The sequence below is a fragment of the Diadema setosum genome, chromosome 2 (genome assembly GCF_964275005.1).
Source record: "Diadema setosum chromosome 2, eeDiaSeto1, whole genome shotgun sequence".
Classification (NCBI taxonomy): domain Eukaryota; kingdom Metazoa; phylum Echinodermata; class Echinoidea; order Diadematoida; family Diadematidae; genus Diadema; species Diadema setosum.
Window position 1 is genome coordinate 686,148 of NC_092686.1, and position 18,350 is coordinate 704,497.

The following is an 18,350-nucleotide window of genomic DNA, read 5'->3' on the forward strand; positions in this document are numbered from 1 at the left end:
TCACCAACGGGAAATGATTTGTATAAGTGTTGTATTCTCCGCAGGTCAAGGAGATGTACAAAGTGTTCAACATTCAATTTTGACGAGAACTGTGGCGCTGCCGGTAAATGTGCCAATCTTGTAGGCCTATACGTTTGCCTTCCGATCTGTATCAAATTTGAACCTTTGCGACTATTAATACCGTTTTCTTTCTTGAAAACCCCATACAAACTGATGGATAATAAGTATCCATCAGTCGTGGGGTTTTTAAGAAAATAATTAGGCCTATTCACCAAACTCGCAGCTAGCATCCTTACATCATTATGATATGATTCTATGGATTTGTTTAATCTTCTTTAAAACCCAATAAGTAAGAGCTAAATTAGTGCTATATAAAGATACCAAATGACTGTAGTTAAAAGTTTGCTTTCTATGCTAACAGAATTGTCAATCTTGTATACCTTAAACCACCATTTATGTAGAGTACCCCTCTTCTTATTTCTTCCTCTCTATCTTTTTTTTTTCTCTCTCTCTCCTCTCATTTCCCTATCTATGAATAGATTGAACGTGCATTACATTTTTGAATGATGTTTATGTACATAATATTATGTGTACGTTATCCATACTGGACGTCCCAGTCAAGCCTTTCATAGCTTATGACGATCCACACACAATGTATAATAACATATTTCGTGTATAGTACAAACTACAATGTATGTACATATTTGTGAATAATGTATGTATATATGCATTTTGTGAATAAATCAAATCAAATCAATAGGATCGATCTCTGCAATAAAAATGAGCGCCCCTCTCCCCCTCCCCAATTCCCTCGGGCCCCTGAAGGGGATGGCGGGGGAAGGGGGTGGGCGAGGAGTTGATAAGTCCCTAAACAATGGATGTTTCATGTTCTCCTTTAGAAACGAGAAAGATAGGGTCTATAAAGCTAAGTTAGTGCTATATAGGCCCCATAAAAACCATTATGGACTGTTCTTTTTTTTTTTTTCATCATTTATGTAAAGCGCAGAACCTATGTAGACTTAGAGCTCCTGGGGGTGTTTCACGAAAATTTAAGTCTTGAAATTAAAAAATCTTAACTTAAAATTTTAATGTTGCTCAACTTTCTAATGAAAATGAAGATTTTGGAGACTTTTTCATACATACATTATGATAATACAAGTACAACTACAAGATAAAATGAATAACATTAGATAATTTGAAGTGGGTGGTGATTAGGCTAATGAAATTGAATAAGGAAACTATATAGTGGCATAAAAGCCTACCAAGTTAGTTCGTGAACCCCCCCCCCCCCCCCCCAACAATCTGTGACTGAAATCAGGGAAGGAATCAATCATAACATTGCTCGTAGTCTGGAACTGCGCCATCTAGTGGTCATCGGAACGAAAAGGCAAAAACGAAATCGTCGCAAATAACATCAACAACAGAAAAGGATAGAGTACGTACTGTTCATGCGGGAAGATACAATCATACCCGTAAGTATTTAGGGGCCTTATGTTAGTTTTTGAGAACGGAGAATCACTGGAACACTAAGTGGCAGACGCTTGATTGTTCTCCCCTGCGCAATACGCTGTTTTATTCGCTTTAAACAGGCATTTTACTTCATTTCCGTGCCACGGCATGTAGTCAGTCCCACGTATAGGAATATATGTGATCAATGACAATAGTTTCACATCGGTTACAACAACAGTGACATGTAAAGTCGTAGCTACAGTTGTAGCCCCTACTAGTACTCGTACGTACAACCTGTCTAAGGCTAGGCTCCTAACACGTTACATGACGTGACGAGACACATATAAGGTACTTTATGTGTAGATGGTCTAACTGAACATGTAGATAGGATCTAGAACCTAGATCACTGTAGATTGCTGCTAGGTAGTAGAATCAAGGAGGTATGTTCTCTCATACCTCCTTGGTAGAATCTACTTATTAGGTCTAGAGACAGAGTAGAGTACTGTAGACCCTAGGTCTAGTAAGAATCTACTTTAGTAGGCCTACTGTACTGCTAGCTGCTGCTGCTGGTGCATGTATAGGAAAATTAATTTACACTTCAATTGTGTGAACGTTGCTAGCCAAGGCATCTAACATTAATGTTATTGTTAATGCAGCAATTGTGCACTGTACGGCCCTATATTATCACTATCGGTGCAATTTTTTTTTTTTTTTTTCCTAATTTAGCAGTGCGTGCGAATTCGAGGAATCGAGTACCAGTTACCTAGTATCAGGCACCGCAGGTTCTACAGCATGTGTTTGGTACTGTGCTGTGTGCACGTGTGTGATTTCACATTGGGATGCAGTGTGTGTCTATGTGTCAACGCAGTGGCGGATCTAGAGGGGGGCGCAACCGGCGCACACCCCCCCCCCCTTTATTTTTTGTCAAAAACAAAGGAAATAAAAAGAAAACAAAGGAAATAAAAAGAAAACAAATGAAATGAAACCCGGAAGTGACACCAGAAATATCAATTGCGCCCCCCCCCCCCTTTACAGAATTCCTGGATCCGCCCCTGCCACGTGTGTGTGAATGTGTGTGAAAGCACTTACAGTACGCCACATGGTTGCTCTAATGCCCTTCCCTGCCTGCGGGGCGTGATTGAGAAGAAAAAATATATGTATAAGATATATTTTGCAACAATCATTCTTTAGTCTTTGATGTCTTTTGTTCGTTTGCTTGGTACTAAAGATTTTAGATATTATGTGCATGTCAAGAAATATTTATATTTATTATATATAATATCTTCATATCTTTTCGACTATAGGACTCCTTGCTATCATCGAGGGATAGCATTTGTTAGCACAATATACCCACATTACTTGTGAGAACTACCAAATACTAGAACATCATCCAGCGTTGCGATGGCTACTCTTGATGACAAGCTGTTGGGAGAGAAGACTCATTACTACTGCAGCAGTAGCGAGGATGAACGGGATGATGCTGATGATGACTACAGTGGGGATGAGCGCATGAAAGGGGAGGAGGAGCAGCAGTCCTCATACCAGTTCATACCCGAGAGCGAGCTGAATTCTGGCGCTTATGGAGCAACCCGTGTAAGTACTGCCACAGAGCTTCTGCAGCAGTAATATCTCTAAGGAGCAAACAGCATGGATATCCCATACAGAAATTGGCTCAATTAGCAAAAATACCATTTTTGTAAATCATGTGAACATATACATGTAATTGAGAATGTGACTGAAAGTTTCCTGAACTTTTTACTTTTGGGTAGGTGAAGGAGAAAAAAAGAGAGGAATAAATGACTTTATTTTGTTCATTACAAATATGGGCCCAGAAATGTTCAATCCCCCAACCCTTTTTCTGTAAACTTGGCTATAAATGAGAAACTTTGTTGTTGTTGTTGTTTTTATCTATTTTTTTTTTGGGGGGGGGGGGCAATTTGAATACATGTGTACCAGTAAATAATCAATGTATCATCTGACTTTTTTTGACTGAAAATTTTCCAGATATTCCACCTTAAGTGTGCACCAAATCATAAAATTTTAATTATAAATATATGTGCAAAATCTCCTACAATGTCCCCAGCTCAGTCACTTCACTCCCCAAGATAGGTCCACTGTTTCCAATTTGAAATCCTCCCCCCCCCCCCCCACACACACAAAAAATGTAGTTACAGACCTGAATGTAGTCTTGTTTCACTATTAAATATCTATGTGTGTTTTCAGTACTTTAACAGCTGAAACCAATGGTTCTTATTTAGTTCAATGTGCTGCTGCAACATTTTATTTTCATTATTTGATAATTTCTCCTTTTTTCTAACCATAGTCACTTATTTTCTGGATATCTACTGTATAACAATAATTTGTTGTGGTCTTATTTGACACCTAGAGTGCAGTTTTATTTAGTGATATAGAAAGCCTTACATCATTTGACTCACATGAACATATGTTTTGCACAAAATATCTTTTCAACTCTCACCCCTCCTATTTTCTCTTTATAGACTGGACCAAAAGGAGTCATTGAAGACTGGAGGAGATTCAAGCAGTTGGAGACTGAGAAGAGAGCTGAGCAGGAGGCAGAAAAACGCCTCCTTGCCGAGAAATTAGCCATGACTTGCAGATCACATGTAAGACATTAGACATCCATGATAAACATCATTGGCAAAATTATGTAGAATCAGAAACAAACAGCAGAACCTCCGAAGTTGATTGATTGAAGAGTTTTGTAGTAAACATGTGTGTCAGAATTGTGTTTGACAGGGATGGCTCACCAAAGAAAAACAACCCATGACTGAACAAGACTCTGGTGACGCTTGTGTCACTAAGCAGTAGATGCATGACTAAGCTATCGTGAATTCAGGGAGATGCTGCTCCGCTGAGAATATGAAGTGAATCTACATTAACAGAGGCCTGATGGCCCGGGCCACTCAAAAAAAATTTATTGTCGGGCCACTAACTTTCCAAAAAGGCCTTCTCTTTGTGGCCCAATTAGGCAGGTAAAATTCAAAATGGATTTTTGTATTTCCTTTTACTTTGGGCCACTTCATCTTTTTTTTTTTTCCACCAAAATTTCAAATTGAAAGATTTTAGTGACCCAGCTGGCCACCAGAGAAAATAGTTGGTGTCGAGCCCTGCTATATGTCATGTGTCTTTCATTGTACGTCATCCTATGTCTGTGGTCTTATTTCCATCAACCTTTTTTCATTTTTGTCCCCGCCGAACGAGTTCGAGCAGGGGACTATGAAACGGGCTCTGTACGTGTGTGTGTCCTTGTGTCCGTCCGTCCGTCTGTGTGTGTGTCCGTGTGTGATCAAAATGTTCAATTTGCTATTTCTCTGTCATTTATGAGCCAATTTTGATTCTGTTTGCTTTATATGATAGCACTACATGGGAGATTTGAAATTTCTACACAGAATTTCAGTTGTGACCTTTGACCTTGACCTTTGACCTATATTGTACATTTTGCTACAAAATGCTACTCCTTCGCCATTTCTAACCCGATTTCGATTCTGTTTGCTTTATGTGATGGCACTAGGTGAGGGCTTCAAAACTTCTACACAGAATTTTGACCTTTGACTTCTTTGACATTTGACCTTGATTTTTTGTCCCCGCCGAACGAGTTCAAGCAGGGGACTATGAAACGGGCTCCGTACGTGTGTGTGTCTGTGTGTCCGTCCGTCTGTCCGTCCGTCCGTCCGTCTGTCCGTCTGTGCGTCCGTGTGTGATCAAAATGTTCAATTTGCTACTTCTCTGTCATTTATGAGCCAATTTTGATTCTGTTTGCTTTATATGATAGCACTACATGGGAGCTTTGAAACTTCTACACAGAATTTCAGTTGTGACCTTTGACCTTGACCTTTGACCTCGTATATTGTACATTTTGCTTCAAAATGCTACTCCTTCGCCATTTCTAACCCGATTTTGATTCCGTTTGCTTTATGTAATGGCACTAGGTGAGGGCTTCGAAACTTCTACACAGAATTTTGACCTTTGACTTCTTTGACCTTTGACCTTGATTTTTGACCTATATTGTACATTGGCTACAAAATGCTACTCCTTCGCCATTTCTAACCCGATTTCAATTCCGTTTGCTTTATATGATGGCACTAGGTGAGGGCTTCAAAACTTCTACACAGAATTTTGACCTTTGACTTCTTTGACCTTTGACCTTGATTTTTGACCTATATTGTACATTTTGCTACAAAATGCTACTCCTTCGCCATTTCTAACCCGCTTTCAATTCCGTTTGCTTTAAGTGATGGCACTAGGTGAGGGCTTCAAAACTTCTACACAGAATTTTGACCTTCGACTTCTTTGACCTCTGACCTTGATTTTTGACCTGTATTGTACATTTTGCTACCAAATGCTACTCCTTCGCCATTTCTAACCCAATTTCGATTCCGTTTGCTTTATGTGATGGCACTAGTTGAGGGCTTCAAAACTTCTACACAGAATTCTGACCTTTGACTTCTTTGACCTTTGACCTTGATTTTTTACCTATATTGTACATTGGCTACAAAATGCTACTCCTTTGCCATTTCTAACCCGATTTCGATTCTGTTTGCTTTATGTGATGGCACTAGGTGAGGGCTTCAAAACTTCTACACAGAATTTTGACCTTTGACTTCTTTGACCTGTGACCTTGATCTTTTTACCTATATTGTACATTTTGCTACTAAATGCTACTTCCGGCGGGGACATATATTACGCACCGCGTAATTTCTACTTTTCCTTGTTACCTATATTGTACATTGGCTACAAAATGCTACTCCTTCGCCATTTCTAACCCAATTTCAATTCCATTTGCTTTATGTGATGGCACTAGGTGAGGGCTTCAAAACTTCTACACAGAATTCTGACCTTTGACTTCTTTGACCTTTGACTTTGATTTTTGACCTAAATTGTACATTTTGCTACAAAAGGCTACTCCTTCGCCATTTCTAACCCAATTTCGATTCCGTTTGCTTTATGTGATGGCACTAGTTGAGGGCTTCAAAACTTCTACACAGAATTCTGACCTTTGACTTCTTTGACCTTTGACCTTGATTTTTTACCTATATTGTACATTGGCTACAAAATGCTACTCCTTTGCCATTTCTAACCCGATTTCGATTCTGTTTGCTTTATGTGATGGCACTAGGTGAGGGCTTCAAAACTTCTACACAGAATTTTGACCTTTGACTTCTTTGACCTGTGACCTTGATCTTTTTACCTATATTGTACATTTTGCTACTAAATGCTACTTCCGGCGGGGACATATATTACGCACCGCGTAATTTCTACTTTTCCTTGTTACCTATATTGTACATTGGCTACAAAATGCTACTCCTTCGCCATTTCTAACCCAATTTCAATTCCATTTGCTTTATGTGATGGCACTAGGTGAGGGCTTCAAAACTTCTACACAGAATTCTGACCTTTGACTTCTTTGACCTTTGACTTTGATTTTTGACCTAAATTGTACATTTTGCTACAAAATGCTACTCCTTCGCCATTTCTAACCCGATTTCGATTCCGTTTGCTTCATGTGATGGCACTAGGTGAGGGCTTCAAAACTTCTACACAGAATTTTGACCTTTGACTTCTTTGACCTTTGACCTTGATTTTTGACGTGTATTGTACATTGGCTACAAAATGCTACTTCCGGCGGGGACATATATTACGCATCGCGTAATTTCTACTTTTCCTTGTTTTTTTCATTTTTCTCCAGACTTTAAGGACAAATTATCAACCAAACTTGGCCAAAATTAGAATAAGGGGTAGGAAATATTATTCAAAGGGTACACAAGAATTGCATGATCCAGGGACAGTCCAGCTAAGAAATGCTGAATTTAGAAACCTGTAAAGGAAATACATGCTGCTACCAGTTGTTCACTAAAGTTGCAATGGTAGTCTTCTTGGGCATCCAAGGGAGTGGCTTGTTTAGGTGTGTCCAAGCACAATGGTCAGAATCAAAATTTTCATCCTCTCCTCTGAGATGCAAGATCAGAATTTGTGACCAAACTGGTCAAGAGTCATTCTGGAGGGCAGGGGATACAAAGTTGCTCAAATGATGAAAGTTGCCCCCTTTGGGACCCAGGAGTTGGCCTTCAAAGGCCTTAATCAATGTATCCACCTACAATGTATTCCTTCATTTTCTCTTCGTTTCTGAAGCTGGATGATGAGAAGGCCAAGGAGGAGGAAGAGCTTGAACAGCTTCAGTTGGAGTCCATGCTGGACGATGAGTTCATGAGGAGATACAGAGAAGAGAGGATGAAACAAATGATGCAGAAACTTCAAGAAAATAGGTAAAAATACAGGAAAAGTAGCAGACATTTTGTCATTGATTGTGTATATTATTGTCTTTAGTCTCATGTGAGATGATGCATATTCTGCCATGAAGCTCTGAAAGGTCATTTTTGGCAGTGTTTGTGCAAACAGTGATCTGTGACACACACAAACACTTCTGTCAGTATTTGCAATAGCTAATCTAAACCTTTTGTATTGAAGTTCTTTCATGTGTGAGATGCGGAGTATCAATACAGTTCACTGGTACAGACTAAAATACTTCCCTCATCAAATTAATGAGAATGTTTAATGGGTCATGTACTTTGATAATTCAAGCCCATAATATCACACGGTTTGTGACTCTCTTTACAAGCATTCTCACTGAGCAAGTAAGAACTCCCTTAGCCTGATATACATGTAGTTTCATTAGCACCAACACCTTAGATCACTGATTGTAACCTGGAGAAATATGATATATTTCTAATCTATTTCTTATCAAGGATATGTGCCATTCTTTTTTTTTTTTCTTTTTTTTTTGTGTGTGTGTGCCCCAGATCATTTGCCTGATGTTGTTCATTTACCTTTCAAGTATTTATCTGATAAATGTTAATGAATCAGTATCATTGTATAGTGGTACGTTGTTTTAAGTCCATTCAGTGCTTATCATGCAGTTTGTTGTCAGCTAATTAAGATTCTTAATGGGTCAAGTATTAGCAAGCATTTCAATAGCTTTGAGTGATACATATCTCATGCTTTAAAACATACTTTTCACAGTTTTGAAATCATTAAATCACAACAAATCCATCAATTGAGAACAAAATTGCTATTCTACAATAAATCAGAGACATGGAGAATTTGTTGCACTTTGATAACCTTTCCTCATTTTTATTGGTATGCGCACTGTATAAAGATGAGTAAATAGACAGCTGGATAGATGGACTTTTTTATTGTAGACATTATGTGAACTAATCAAGGTGATTTTATTCACCAAACACTTTAATAAAAAGACCTTAAAGAGCAATTACACATGGTGAATCAGATTCTCTGTGGTAAAATTGTTTTAGTTAAACCTACATTGACATCATTATCTTATTGTAATTGAATATTATGTTAATTTTGTACTGCCAGTCAGACAACTACTCTGTCATTACTTGACAAAAGTTGTTTTTGTCAATGCCCTCTGCAGGCCGACATTTGGAAAACTGTTAAGATTGACCAAAGACAGCTATGTGGATGCAATAGACAAGGAGAAGAAAGATGTCACAGTCATTATCCATCTGGAGGACATGGTAAGCGAAGTTCTCTTTTCATGTTTATTTGCTTGCTGTTGGTAACAAGTTCACTGTATAAATAATGATCTACAGTTTTACTTGTGTGCCTCAATTGGGTATCTCAATGGCATGGAGGCTAGTTGGTGACCTAGTGGCGCCTCGGGTCTCCGCGAGGTTGCCTGGAACTTAGCCAAGTCTCTGTGGAGTTGTGAGAGAATTGAACGTGTTTAGTTTTTTCAGAGACTCTCTCCAGTCTCCAGCTGGTTGTGGAGATGTTTCCATGACATCTCCGCGATGTCTCCATAGTCACGGCCAAGTTGTGGACACTAATTTCATTTTTTTGCGAGGTCTCCAAGACATCTCTGCAACTTTGCAGAGACCCACTGATGACCAGCTGGAGACATCGCAGAGACATCTCCACGACTGAGAAGATGTTTCAGACATGTCACAGTGACATTTCTGTGACTTGTGGACGAATAAATCTGAAATCATCATCTTATTCAGAGACGTTTCTGAAGTCACATGGAGTCACCTTCTTGGTGACAGTGCAAGCCATCTTGTTTTTCAAGTTTCACAAGTCTTGGCGACTGATCAGTCGCGGTGATGTCTCCTTTAGTGAGGCAGGACCTTTACTGTGCAAATTTTATTCTGGAGTCAAAAGGGGCCTGAGCTTTCGATTGTAGCAAAATATTCGTCAGAGGCAAAATGACAAACAGGCAGGGAAAGCAATTACATATAAGGACTTCCTTTTCCTTCAATGGTTGCCCCCATGGTCCTCAGGATCATCACTGACCCTCCTCTGCCTTTTGTCTGTCCGCCCTCCTCTGCCTTTTGTCTGTCCGCCGTCCTGCTCTAATCCCCCTCCCTTTACCTGTTGGGCTCCTTGCCCGTGACCTCCACCCTCTCCTTTGTTTTCTTTGTTCTGTGTACCCAGCCTGTCCCTGACTGTTCTTGTTGTGTGAAGTCCTCATATGTGATTGCTTTCCCTCCCTGTTTGTCATTTTGCTTCTGATGAAGATTCTGCTAGGATCGAAAGCTCAGGCCCCCTTTGACTCCCATTTTACTCCATTGGCTCGCCCTTATTGGATAAGCAGTTTTCAGCAGCTTTTTTTGCTACAAATTTTATTCTGTAAAATAAACAGTATATCAGGGAGCTGATGCCACTGTAGTTCATATACAATACATATTTCTTACAAATTCACTGGTGACAGAGTACATTGTTGTTGAGGTGTGAAGGTATGATGTTGACAGAATTGCAAAATGTTTGCATACAGCATGCTTTCTGAAAGCTTTCCATAATTTTAAGTTGAACTGCACCAAACACACTGATGATTACAGTGTTGTATTTGTCAGTGTATTAAATGCTCTTATCCACACCCCACCCAAACAAACAAACAGCAAATTGTTGGTTCTGGCATGGACCTACATAGGTTCATGGTTCTAGCACCCAAAATTCTATGTGAGGTTCTCAGTTACTTTATATGCAGACATGGAAATACATAAAAAATGCATGTACAGTAGAAGAAAAGTATTGGTGTGTTTTATTTCAATTTCTTAGATCTTAGCTTGGAATTTAGCACAAAAACAAGCTAACACAAAGCTCTATTAAGAAGGCTCTGAAATAGATCTGCCATGGTAATGAGTTTTTTTTTTTTTTTTTTTTTTTAAATTGATACCTGTATGATCAAAGGCTGCAGAGGGCAGCATACCATTACTCAGCTCATTTTGATGTGTGGGTCATTGTGGCCTCACACCTGCAAATAAAGTGGACTGGCTTGAGCCCTTCACTTTGTTGTACCAATGATACTATACTCAATCTAGAAAAAAACTAAGCCATACCAGCTTTTTAAGAACTAATTATGAGTGTATTTGGTACATGTGAATCCCTCAATAAAATACACCATATTTGGAAGCTAGACATGATTTTCTTTAGATTTCAGGGACATTTGTTTTGCGATAGATGCAGATAGCACTTAAAATTTTTGAGTATAGAAACCTTAGTCTTTCTTTAACCCATTGAAGACGAGTCCCGAGAATACTCGGGCAGGTGTCTATGGGAAATGTGTGTTACAGCAAAATCAGTCCGTCCTCAATCGCTAAGCATAGTTTGAGCTGAAAACCTCCCTTTCGAATTTCAGGGCTGAATTGAAACAAGGTGGTTTATCTTGATGTGAAACATGAAAGACATTAAATCTTTCTTGTATTTAAATGCAATTTTTTCATGTTTAACACACATGTCTGTGGAGAATTATTTATCAGTGTGATAACTTGAATGAGATGCATGAGTTCAGCTATAGTTCAAATGGTGTGATGTGTCTTCATTACCTCAGGCAAGGAGGTTATGTTTTTGTCGGCATTTGTTTGTCTGTTAGCAGAATATTAACTAAAAAGTTGTGCATGGATTTGGATGAAACTTAAAGGAAAAGTTGATATTGACACAAGGAACAGATGATTAAATTTTGGTAGTGATCTGGACCACTGTCTGGATCCAGGAACTGTTCTGATTTTTTTTTTAAAGATTATTATTGACAAATAAGGCCATCGAAAGAGGAAGTTTTGCTGCGCTTATTTGAGGTGTACGCATATGCACTGAGTGTGTGCTTGAGTCGCAGAATGCAGAAAGGATTTTTTTTTTTTGGGGGGGGGGAGGGATGCACAGACTGTGCTATTACTATGTATTAAAGTATTTCCTTCTCAAAGTATGTGTGCATTGCCCACATAACAACCCTACCATTTTGCTGTGAAATACTCCTGCAATACTTCTGAAATAACACTAATTCACCAAAATGTAAAATAAAACAGGATTTGATGTCATCACCAAGCTATCATAGCTGGCATCATTGCTCATCACCTGCTCACAAGAAATATTATGATTCAGAACTAAGGTGCCAAACAAGTATACAGCTGTAGAGAATTTGTAACTTCTGTTAAACTTGCAGTGTTCCATGCGGAGAATATGCCTACAGGTGTACCTGTAAATAGCTGCATTCAGATAAAGGCAGTTTTAGTCGTAGTAACTTCGGAGGAAGGGTTGGAGGAAGCTTAGTTGGAGGAAGGTTGGAGGAAAGGTTGGAGTAGTGCCCGTCTGAACAAGGTCGTGGTAACTTCCTCTGGTCTGGGGAACATACCACGACCTCTTCTTCCGACCAAGATACTCCTGAGTTTTTTCAGGAATATCTTGCTACCACGACTAGTCTGTTGGAGTAAATTGCCCGTGCGGACGAGCCCTCGGAATATCTATGACCTTACAAACCTTATACGACCTAGGTAAAACTTTCGGAGTCAAATGCGAGTACACGTGCTCGTGCAGTACAATTCTAACCTAGTCGATCGCGACGGAGAAGCTAGCGCTCAGAAATTTTCATCAACAAGAATGGAGAAGATAAATGCCGCTGGTAAAAAACAATGGTATGGTCGACGTGCACGGCGCTACCACTTCCGGAAGTTACACCGACCCTCCATGGTGATCCCCACGAAGGCCGTGGTAAATTGGTCGGAGTTTCTTCTCACGACCGTCTTGTGGACACAGGGTCGTGGTAAGATAAACATAAATTTGAATTCTAATTGCTGCGGCATAAAATTTTACTCAGACTAGAAATACGTCTGAACATGGCTAATGTGCCAAATCATTCATTACTATTGTGTTTTCATTGTGAGTACAGATATGAAGTACTGCTGTGGATGATGACAGTTAATTGTACTATTATCATTATCGTCTGTCCTCACCAGTCTTGCTCTCTTTGATCAATAAATGTGACCCATCATGTCCAAAAGAGCCACAAGTGGCTGGCAGCATTGCCAAGAAAATTCAGATTTTATGTTGAAGTACCAAGATAAAATGCTAAATTTAATTTGGTGTTTGCATTCATTCTAGAATCTTTAAGTTTTGTCTAACCTTAACAAGAAAACAAGACCTGCAAAAATGTTTAGATGTTTTTGTAGAATTAATTTATGTGAGTAGATACAGTTGGTGATTACAAGTTTGCTTTTCTTTTTCTTCAGTTGAGATGAGTTGAATGCAGAGTCATGGTTGTGATGCAATACCATTATTTTGCAGTGACCTAATCAGAGCTTTAGAATGCAAGGAAGCTTTAATGCCTGCTAACAGGTGTTAAACATGTACACGTATGTATTGTAAAGGGCATTTAGGAGTGTTGGTGTGGTACAGGGAAGATAGGTATCTTTTAGTGAGGATTAAAAATGTCAGCAGCAACATCTGAAGAACCACTCATCCACATACAGTCAACTTGGCACAATGCATTCTTCACCCTCATACTTCAATGCATTCTACATATTTACATGTAAGGTTGTTATTCAGAGGGGGTTTTCACACAGGCCAACAAATATGGGGAACATGAGATAATATCACAATACATGCTTAATATAGTATAAAAAAAACAACCAAGAAGGACAGGTAAATGCTGAGAACAAGACTCTTGTTTCTTCACCAGGACTATTGAAATCTGAGATGTTACCATGGCAACTGCAGCCAAGGTTATTCAATGTTGAATGCTGCTTCTGAATTGCAGTTTTCATCAATACATCAAGGGAACACTTTTATTGACAGGCAGATACATTTAGATGACAGAGTGTAGAGTAAAGAATGAGAACAAATCCGGAATCAGATTTAAAATTATATATGATAGTAACAGCTGAGAGTATAATGCATTGCCTATATTGCCTGGGAGTATATAATGCATCATACATAAGAAATGTGTATCAGGGAAAACATCTAGGAGATTACAGTCAATGACAGAACACACATCAGATGAGGAAGGATCATCAGCTTTAGATATGGGAGGACTTGTCCCTTTCCCCCCCCCCCCCCCACCCCCTCCCTTTCAGATGAAGAAAGGGGACTGCAAGTTAATGACCATGGAAGAAGTTTAAAACTTAATGCTTTCTCCGTATTAGAAGATCAAGCTTTGTGTTGACATGAATTCCTTTAGGTGATTTGGAGCATTTTACAGATTAATTACCTTCTTTATTTTAAAAAAATAACCCATTTCACTTCTCTGTCAAATTGGTAAATTTGTTTGATATCATAAGGTTTATATATTCTCATCATGATTCAATTTCCAGTTTATTTGTTTTTGTAATTCGCATCCCATTTGTATCATTAGTATATTTCCCCAAGTGATCCTGCAAACAAGAATTTCTATTTTACTGATTGTCACATGGTTTACCTCTACGATACAAAAACAGAAATAATAATAACATTGCATTAATTCAATAATGCATGTTGTCTACTTAGTTTGTGTTCTTTTTGTATCTTAGGCTGGTACTGCATTTTGAGTTGTTGCTGTTGCTGTTACAAACATGAAGATTTGTGATACTGAAACGTATCTTGGACTCCTAGAAATTTGCTGCCCCATGGGTAACATGTAGCATACCAATGATATGTGATGTCGATATGAAGTATTCAAACATCCATCATGGGTCATTTCATTCCCTACTGTTCAATTCCACCAATGCATTCATTCTCCAAATGACCACCATCAAGTTCTCATTATGCATTTGATGATATTCAACAACCCACAACCCCAGAAGTCTATGTTCATTGAAAAGGGAATTGAAGAGATAATTTGTGAAACAGGACTACAAATTTACTGTTGTTCATACCACTGTTCAACTATAATCATCTCATATTTTGAATGGATGAAGAGATTTAGATGATGTGACTCGATGAGGAATCATGAAAAGACACAGTGAAGAAGTATACATAAAGCTCATCTTCCATTCAGTAGACTTAAAGTGCAAACCATAGCAAGTTCAAGTTGGTTTTAATTGAGTCAGCAACATCATACAAATAGAATTGTAGAGATTTCTGTGAAATTCAAACTTGAAATGAGATAGTACTAAAATTCTTAAGTTTCTCATGACTACCAGAAGCAATGATAGCAGGAGTAGCATATTAAATGAGGCAAACCTCACATGTCTTCCATTGACTAAACACAAAAGTCTTCACAAAGAAATCATGTTTACATCAAAGCTTTGTGTGTGTTTTAGCTGAGTGAGAGCAAACTATTTTATCAATAAAATATTACTATTACATAACTTCTCTTGGCATCAATAAAGTGCTTTTTAATACCTCTGTCTGATAACATCAATATTGTTTTCATACGATATTACATAGTGATCATTCAAATTTTTTTTTTTTTACTTTTTTTTTCCCTTCCTCATCAGTCAGCCAATCAGAGACCATCATTTTGAAAATGTTAGAACAAGTAGTATGAGCCAGAGACTTCATTCAGATAAACTAAGTGTAGTGTATGTTACTATTGAAAAAGTGATTTTCTTGTTTGCTAGGATAGTTTCAGGAAAGGAAAATAGCTCACAATTCAGACATCTCCCTTTTAATGGACAATCTAGTGCTGTCGTGTGTCCTCTATCCATTATTGATGTCAACTCTATGGCTGGAGGCAAAATACAGGAATTGCCATGAGCTAATTATGTAGGTTGTTGCCAAATATCTTTACACACTTTTATGCAGAAAGCACCCCACCCAGCAAACAAGATTGGTCTCTAGGGGGCAGCAGACAATATCAATTTGTCGGATGGATGTGTGATATCAGTGTGGAGTAGAGATAGCAGGGAAGACTCTCTCAGTCGCAAACATCAAAGAGATTTCAACTTGATGACATCCATGGAATTTCTCTTCTGTTTGCTGTACATAGCGAGGCACGCTTGATAAGCTCTCAACTCGTCATTTGAATGTCAATGTGTCAATTAGTCTAGTGTCACCTGAATATGTCAAAATAGCCTGCAAAGCCACAACTGTGATGTAACCTTCATGTTTTGCTGCATTTTGTTTGTGTATAAAAACATGACTGTTTTATTTTTATATCATTTATGAATTTCCTTCAGGAGATTTTACAGTGCACTCCCGTTATAACGAAATGCTCGGGACCGGCAGTTTTCTTTCGTTATAACGAAATTTCGTTATAACCGAACAAATACAATATATAACAAAACCAAGGAAACCACGCATATATCATGTTCTGTTTGTTGAATACTCATTTTACACTGTGCAGCTATGTGAAACGGGATGGTACACTGTACCTTTTAAATTTCGTTTGGATAATCACAGTAAAGAGAGCATAAAATTGACGGAAACTGCGTGACACACGGAGCGAACACAACGTGATGTGAAGTGTTCGCCCATGCTTGTTCCGGTACGTATTTTCGAAAGCGATCCGCATTTCGTTATAACGGAGCACATTTCTTTTGTTTTTCTTTGTCCGTGGGGCTCGGAAAAGACTTCGTTATAACGAAAATTTCGCTATAACCGTGTTCGTTATAAGCGAATTTCGTACCGTAGACATTAATGGCGATAATTTTGGGACCAGAAGTTTTACTTCGTTATAACGAAATTTCGTTATAACCGTGTTCGTTGTAACGGGAGTGCACTGTATTTATGAAATCTACAGACACTCAATTCATGAACATCATTTCTCATGCACACTGTAAGGCAAAGTAGTCATTATCATGGCACCTCTACCCAAAAAAAAAGTTTTATAGATCTAGTAAGTTTTATATCAAGGAAACATAGAATTCTATGCATATATATGCCATATATATGCCATATATTTAGCGAGTCTTATTTTTAGTGAATCAGGACTTCCCAACACTTTTGCAGATGGATAAATTGGCAATCATGAAATACACTAATTTATGGATAAATGTACATTGTGCATGTCCACACCACATTCATGCATGTATCAGAGTTAATATTTTCACCATTTTGTAAAATTCATGAAAAGCACCCGACTCTTGAAATCCCTCCCCCCCCCCCGAAAAAAAAATAAATAAATAAAAAATCCTGCAAAATAAATAGAGTATCATATCAAGTAATTGCCCAAGATGGGTATTAGATGCCATCACCTTGATGTATTGGTGAATGGTTAAAAGTGATTCTCTAGTCATTTGTAAATTTTGTCCAATTTTGGTAAAATTTTCACTGTCTAACTGCCATCGTACCACTACATGTACATTCAGTCTTTCACTCTGGTGTGGGCTTCACATTACATATCCGTTTTTCTCTTGAATCTCTTTTTATTCTTTTTTTCATCTCTATCTTTGTCTATGTGCCATTATTATTCATATACTCATATTCAATTGCTTACTTTTGTGGTTCCTTCATATTTCACATGTTATAGAGAATTGTCTTTTTTTATGCTGACACACTTTCTTGTCATTACCAACTTCATATCATATTTTGTATTTTGCTAATTGCTAAGTACATGTACAGATGTGAAGTGAAATATGAATATAAATAGCTGGAACTGTTCACTGTGTGAACAGTGCAGACCAGTGCAGACCGTGCAGTTTCAGTAATTCAAATTCAAATTAATTCAAATTCAGTTCTCCATCTCTACAGATATACCCATATTGTTGTGTATCTATTCAGCTTTCTCTCTTTGAAACATCTACAATATTCATATGTCCATAAAATTACTTCATAAGTCTATTATTTTACCCATCAAGCAATTTCTAGGTCCATTTAGCTATCCTTGGGAGTTTATCTTGATGCATTGTGTTTTAACTGCATGCCTGACCAATACACATTTTCTTCTCTCCATTTACTTATCTATTCTGTATATCTTTTTGTCCTTCCATATCTGTCTATTCATCATTTGAACTATCTATCCACTTTAACCTACAGTACCAATCTGTTTATCTTTCTATTCATCTGTCTTCTTTCTTTGTATCTATCGATCTTTCTATCTTGTTATCCATATAGCAATCTTTCTTTCTGTTTTATATCTATTTTTCTGTCCATCAGTCTATCAATCAATCTATTCTTTTTTATCCCTCTACAGATTGATTAATCTATCTGTTCATTTATCTTCTTTTTTTTTTCTATTTATCTATCTTTCTATCCGTCTGTCTCCCATCTGCCTACACAGTTTTAGATTAACTTGGTCACGTCCAAACTGTAGAGCAAAGATCTGATGTCCCATGTACCCACCCTTGGAGTTCCCCTTGAGAGTAACCGATGCTGTACATGTCAGTCCCGTGGGCATTATTCAAGAGGGAATGCCAAATGAAACAGGCTTTCAGCAGACCTCATCAAGGTCAATTGTTATTTGCAGGAGAACTGACAGTAATTCTATGCAGCATTTCAGACTTGTTGGAACAAATGGACTGCAAACAAGGTGTAGGGGGGAGAAGCATGCACTTCAGGTGAAGGAGGTTTCTCTTGAGAGGAGATGGGGTGGGGTCATGGGGGAAAACTCATCAATAGATTTGGTAAGATTTCTAAACTTTGACATTTGAAAGACAAAAAAGGAAGTAGTCAGTGTAGTAGTTAGTAATTTGTGTCCATACTCATCTGATGAGAAGCAGAAAAGCAACATTGTCATC

The 18,350-nt window shown here is 38.2% G+C and overlaps 1 protein-coding gene across 1 annotated transcript in view; it reads left to right on the forward strand.

Moving 5' to 3' along the window:
• Positions 1 to 2,759: 2,759 nt before the first annotated feature.
• Positions 2,760 to 18,350, forward strand: part of LOC140238608 (phosducin-like protein) — a 44,632-nt gene continuing 29,041 nt past the window's right edge. Inside the window, exons 1-4 of the mRNA XM_072318512.1 lie at positions 2,760 to 3,042; positions 3,948 to 4,073; positions 7,600 to 7,733; positions 8,900 to 9,002. Of these exons, the coding sequence (XP_072174613.1) occupies positions 2,851 to 3,042; positions 3,948 to 4,073; positions 7,600 to 7,733; positions 8,900 to 9,002 (555 nt within the window). The 5' untranslated portion in view covers positions 2,760 to 2,850. The remainder of the gene's footprint in view (positions 3,043 to 3,947; positions 4,074 to 7,599; positions 7,734 to 8,899; positions 9,003 to 18,350) is intronic.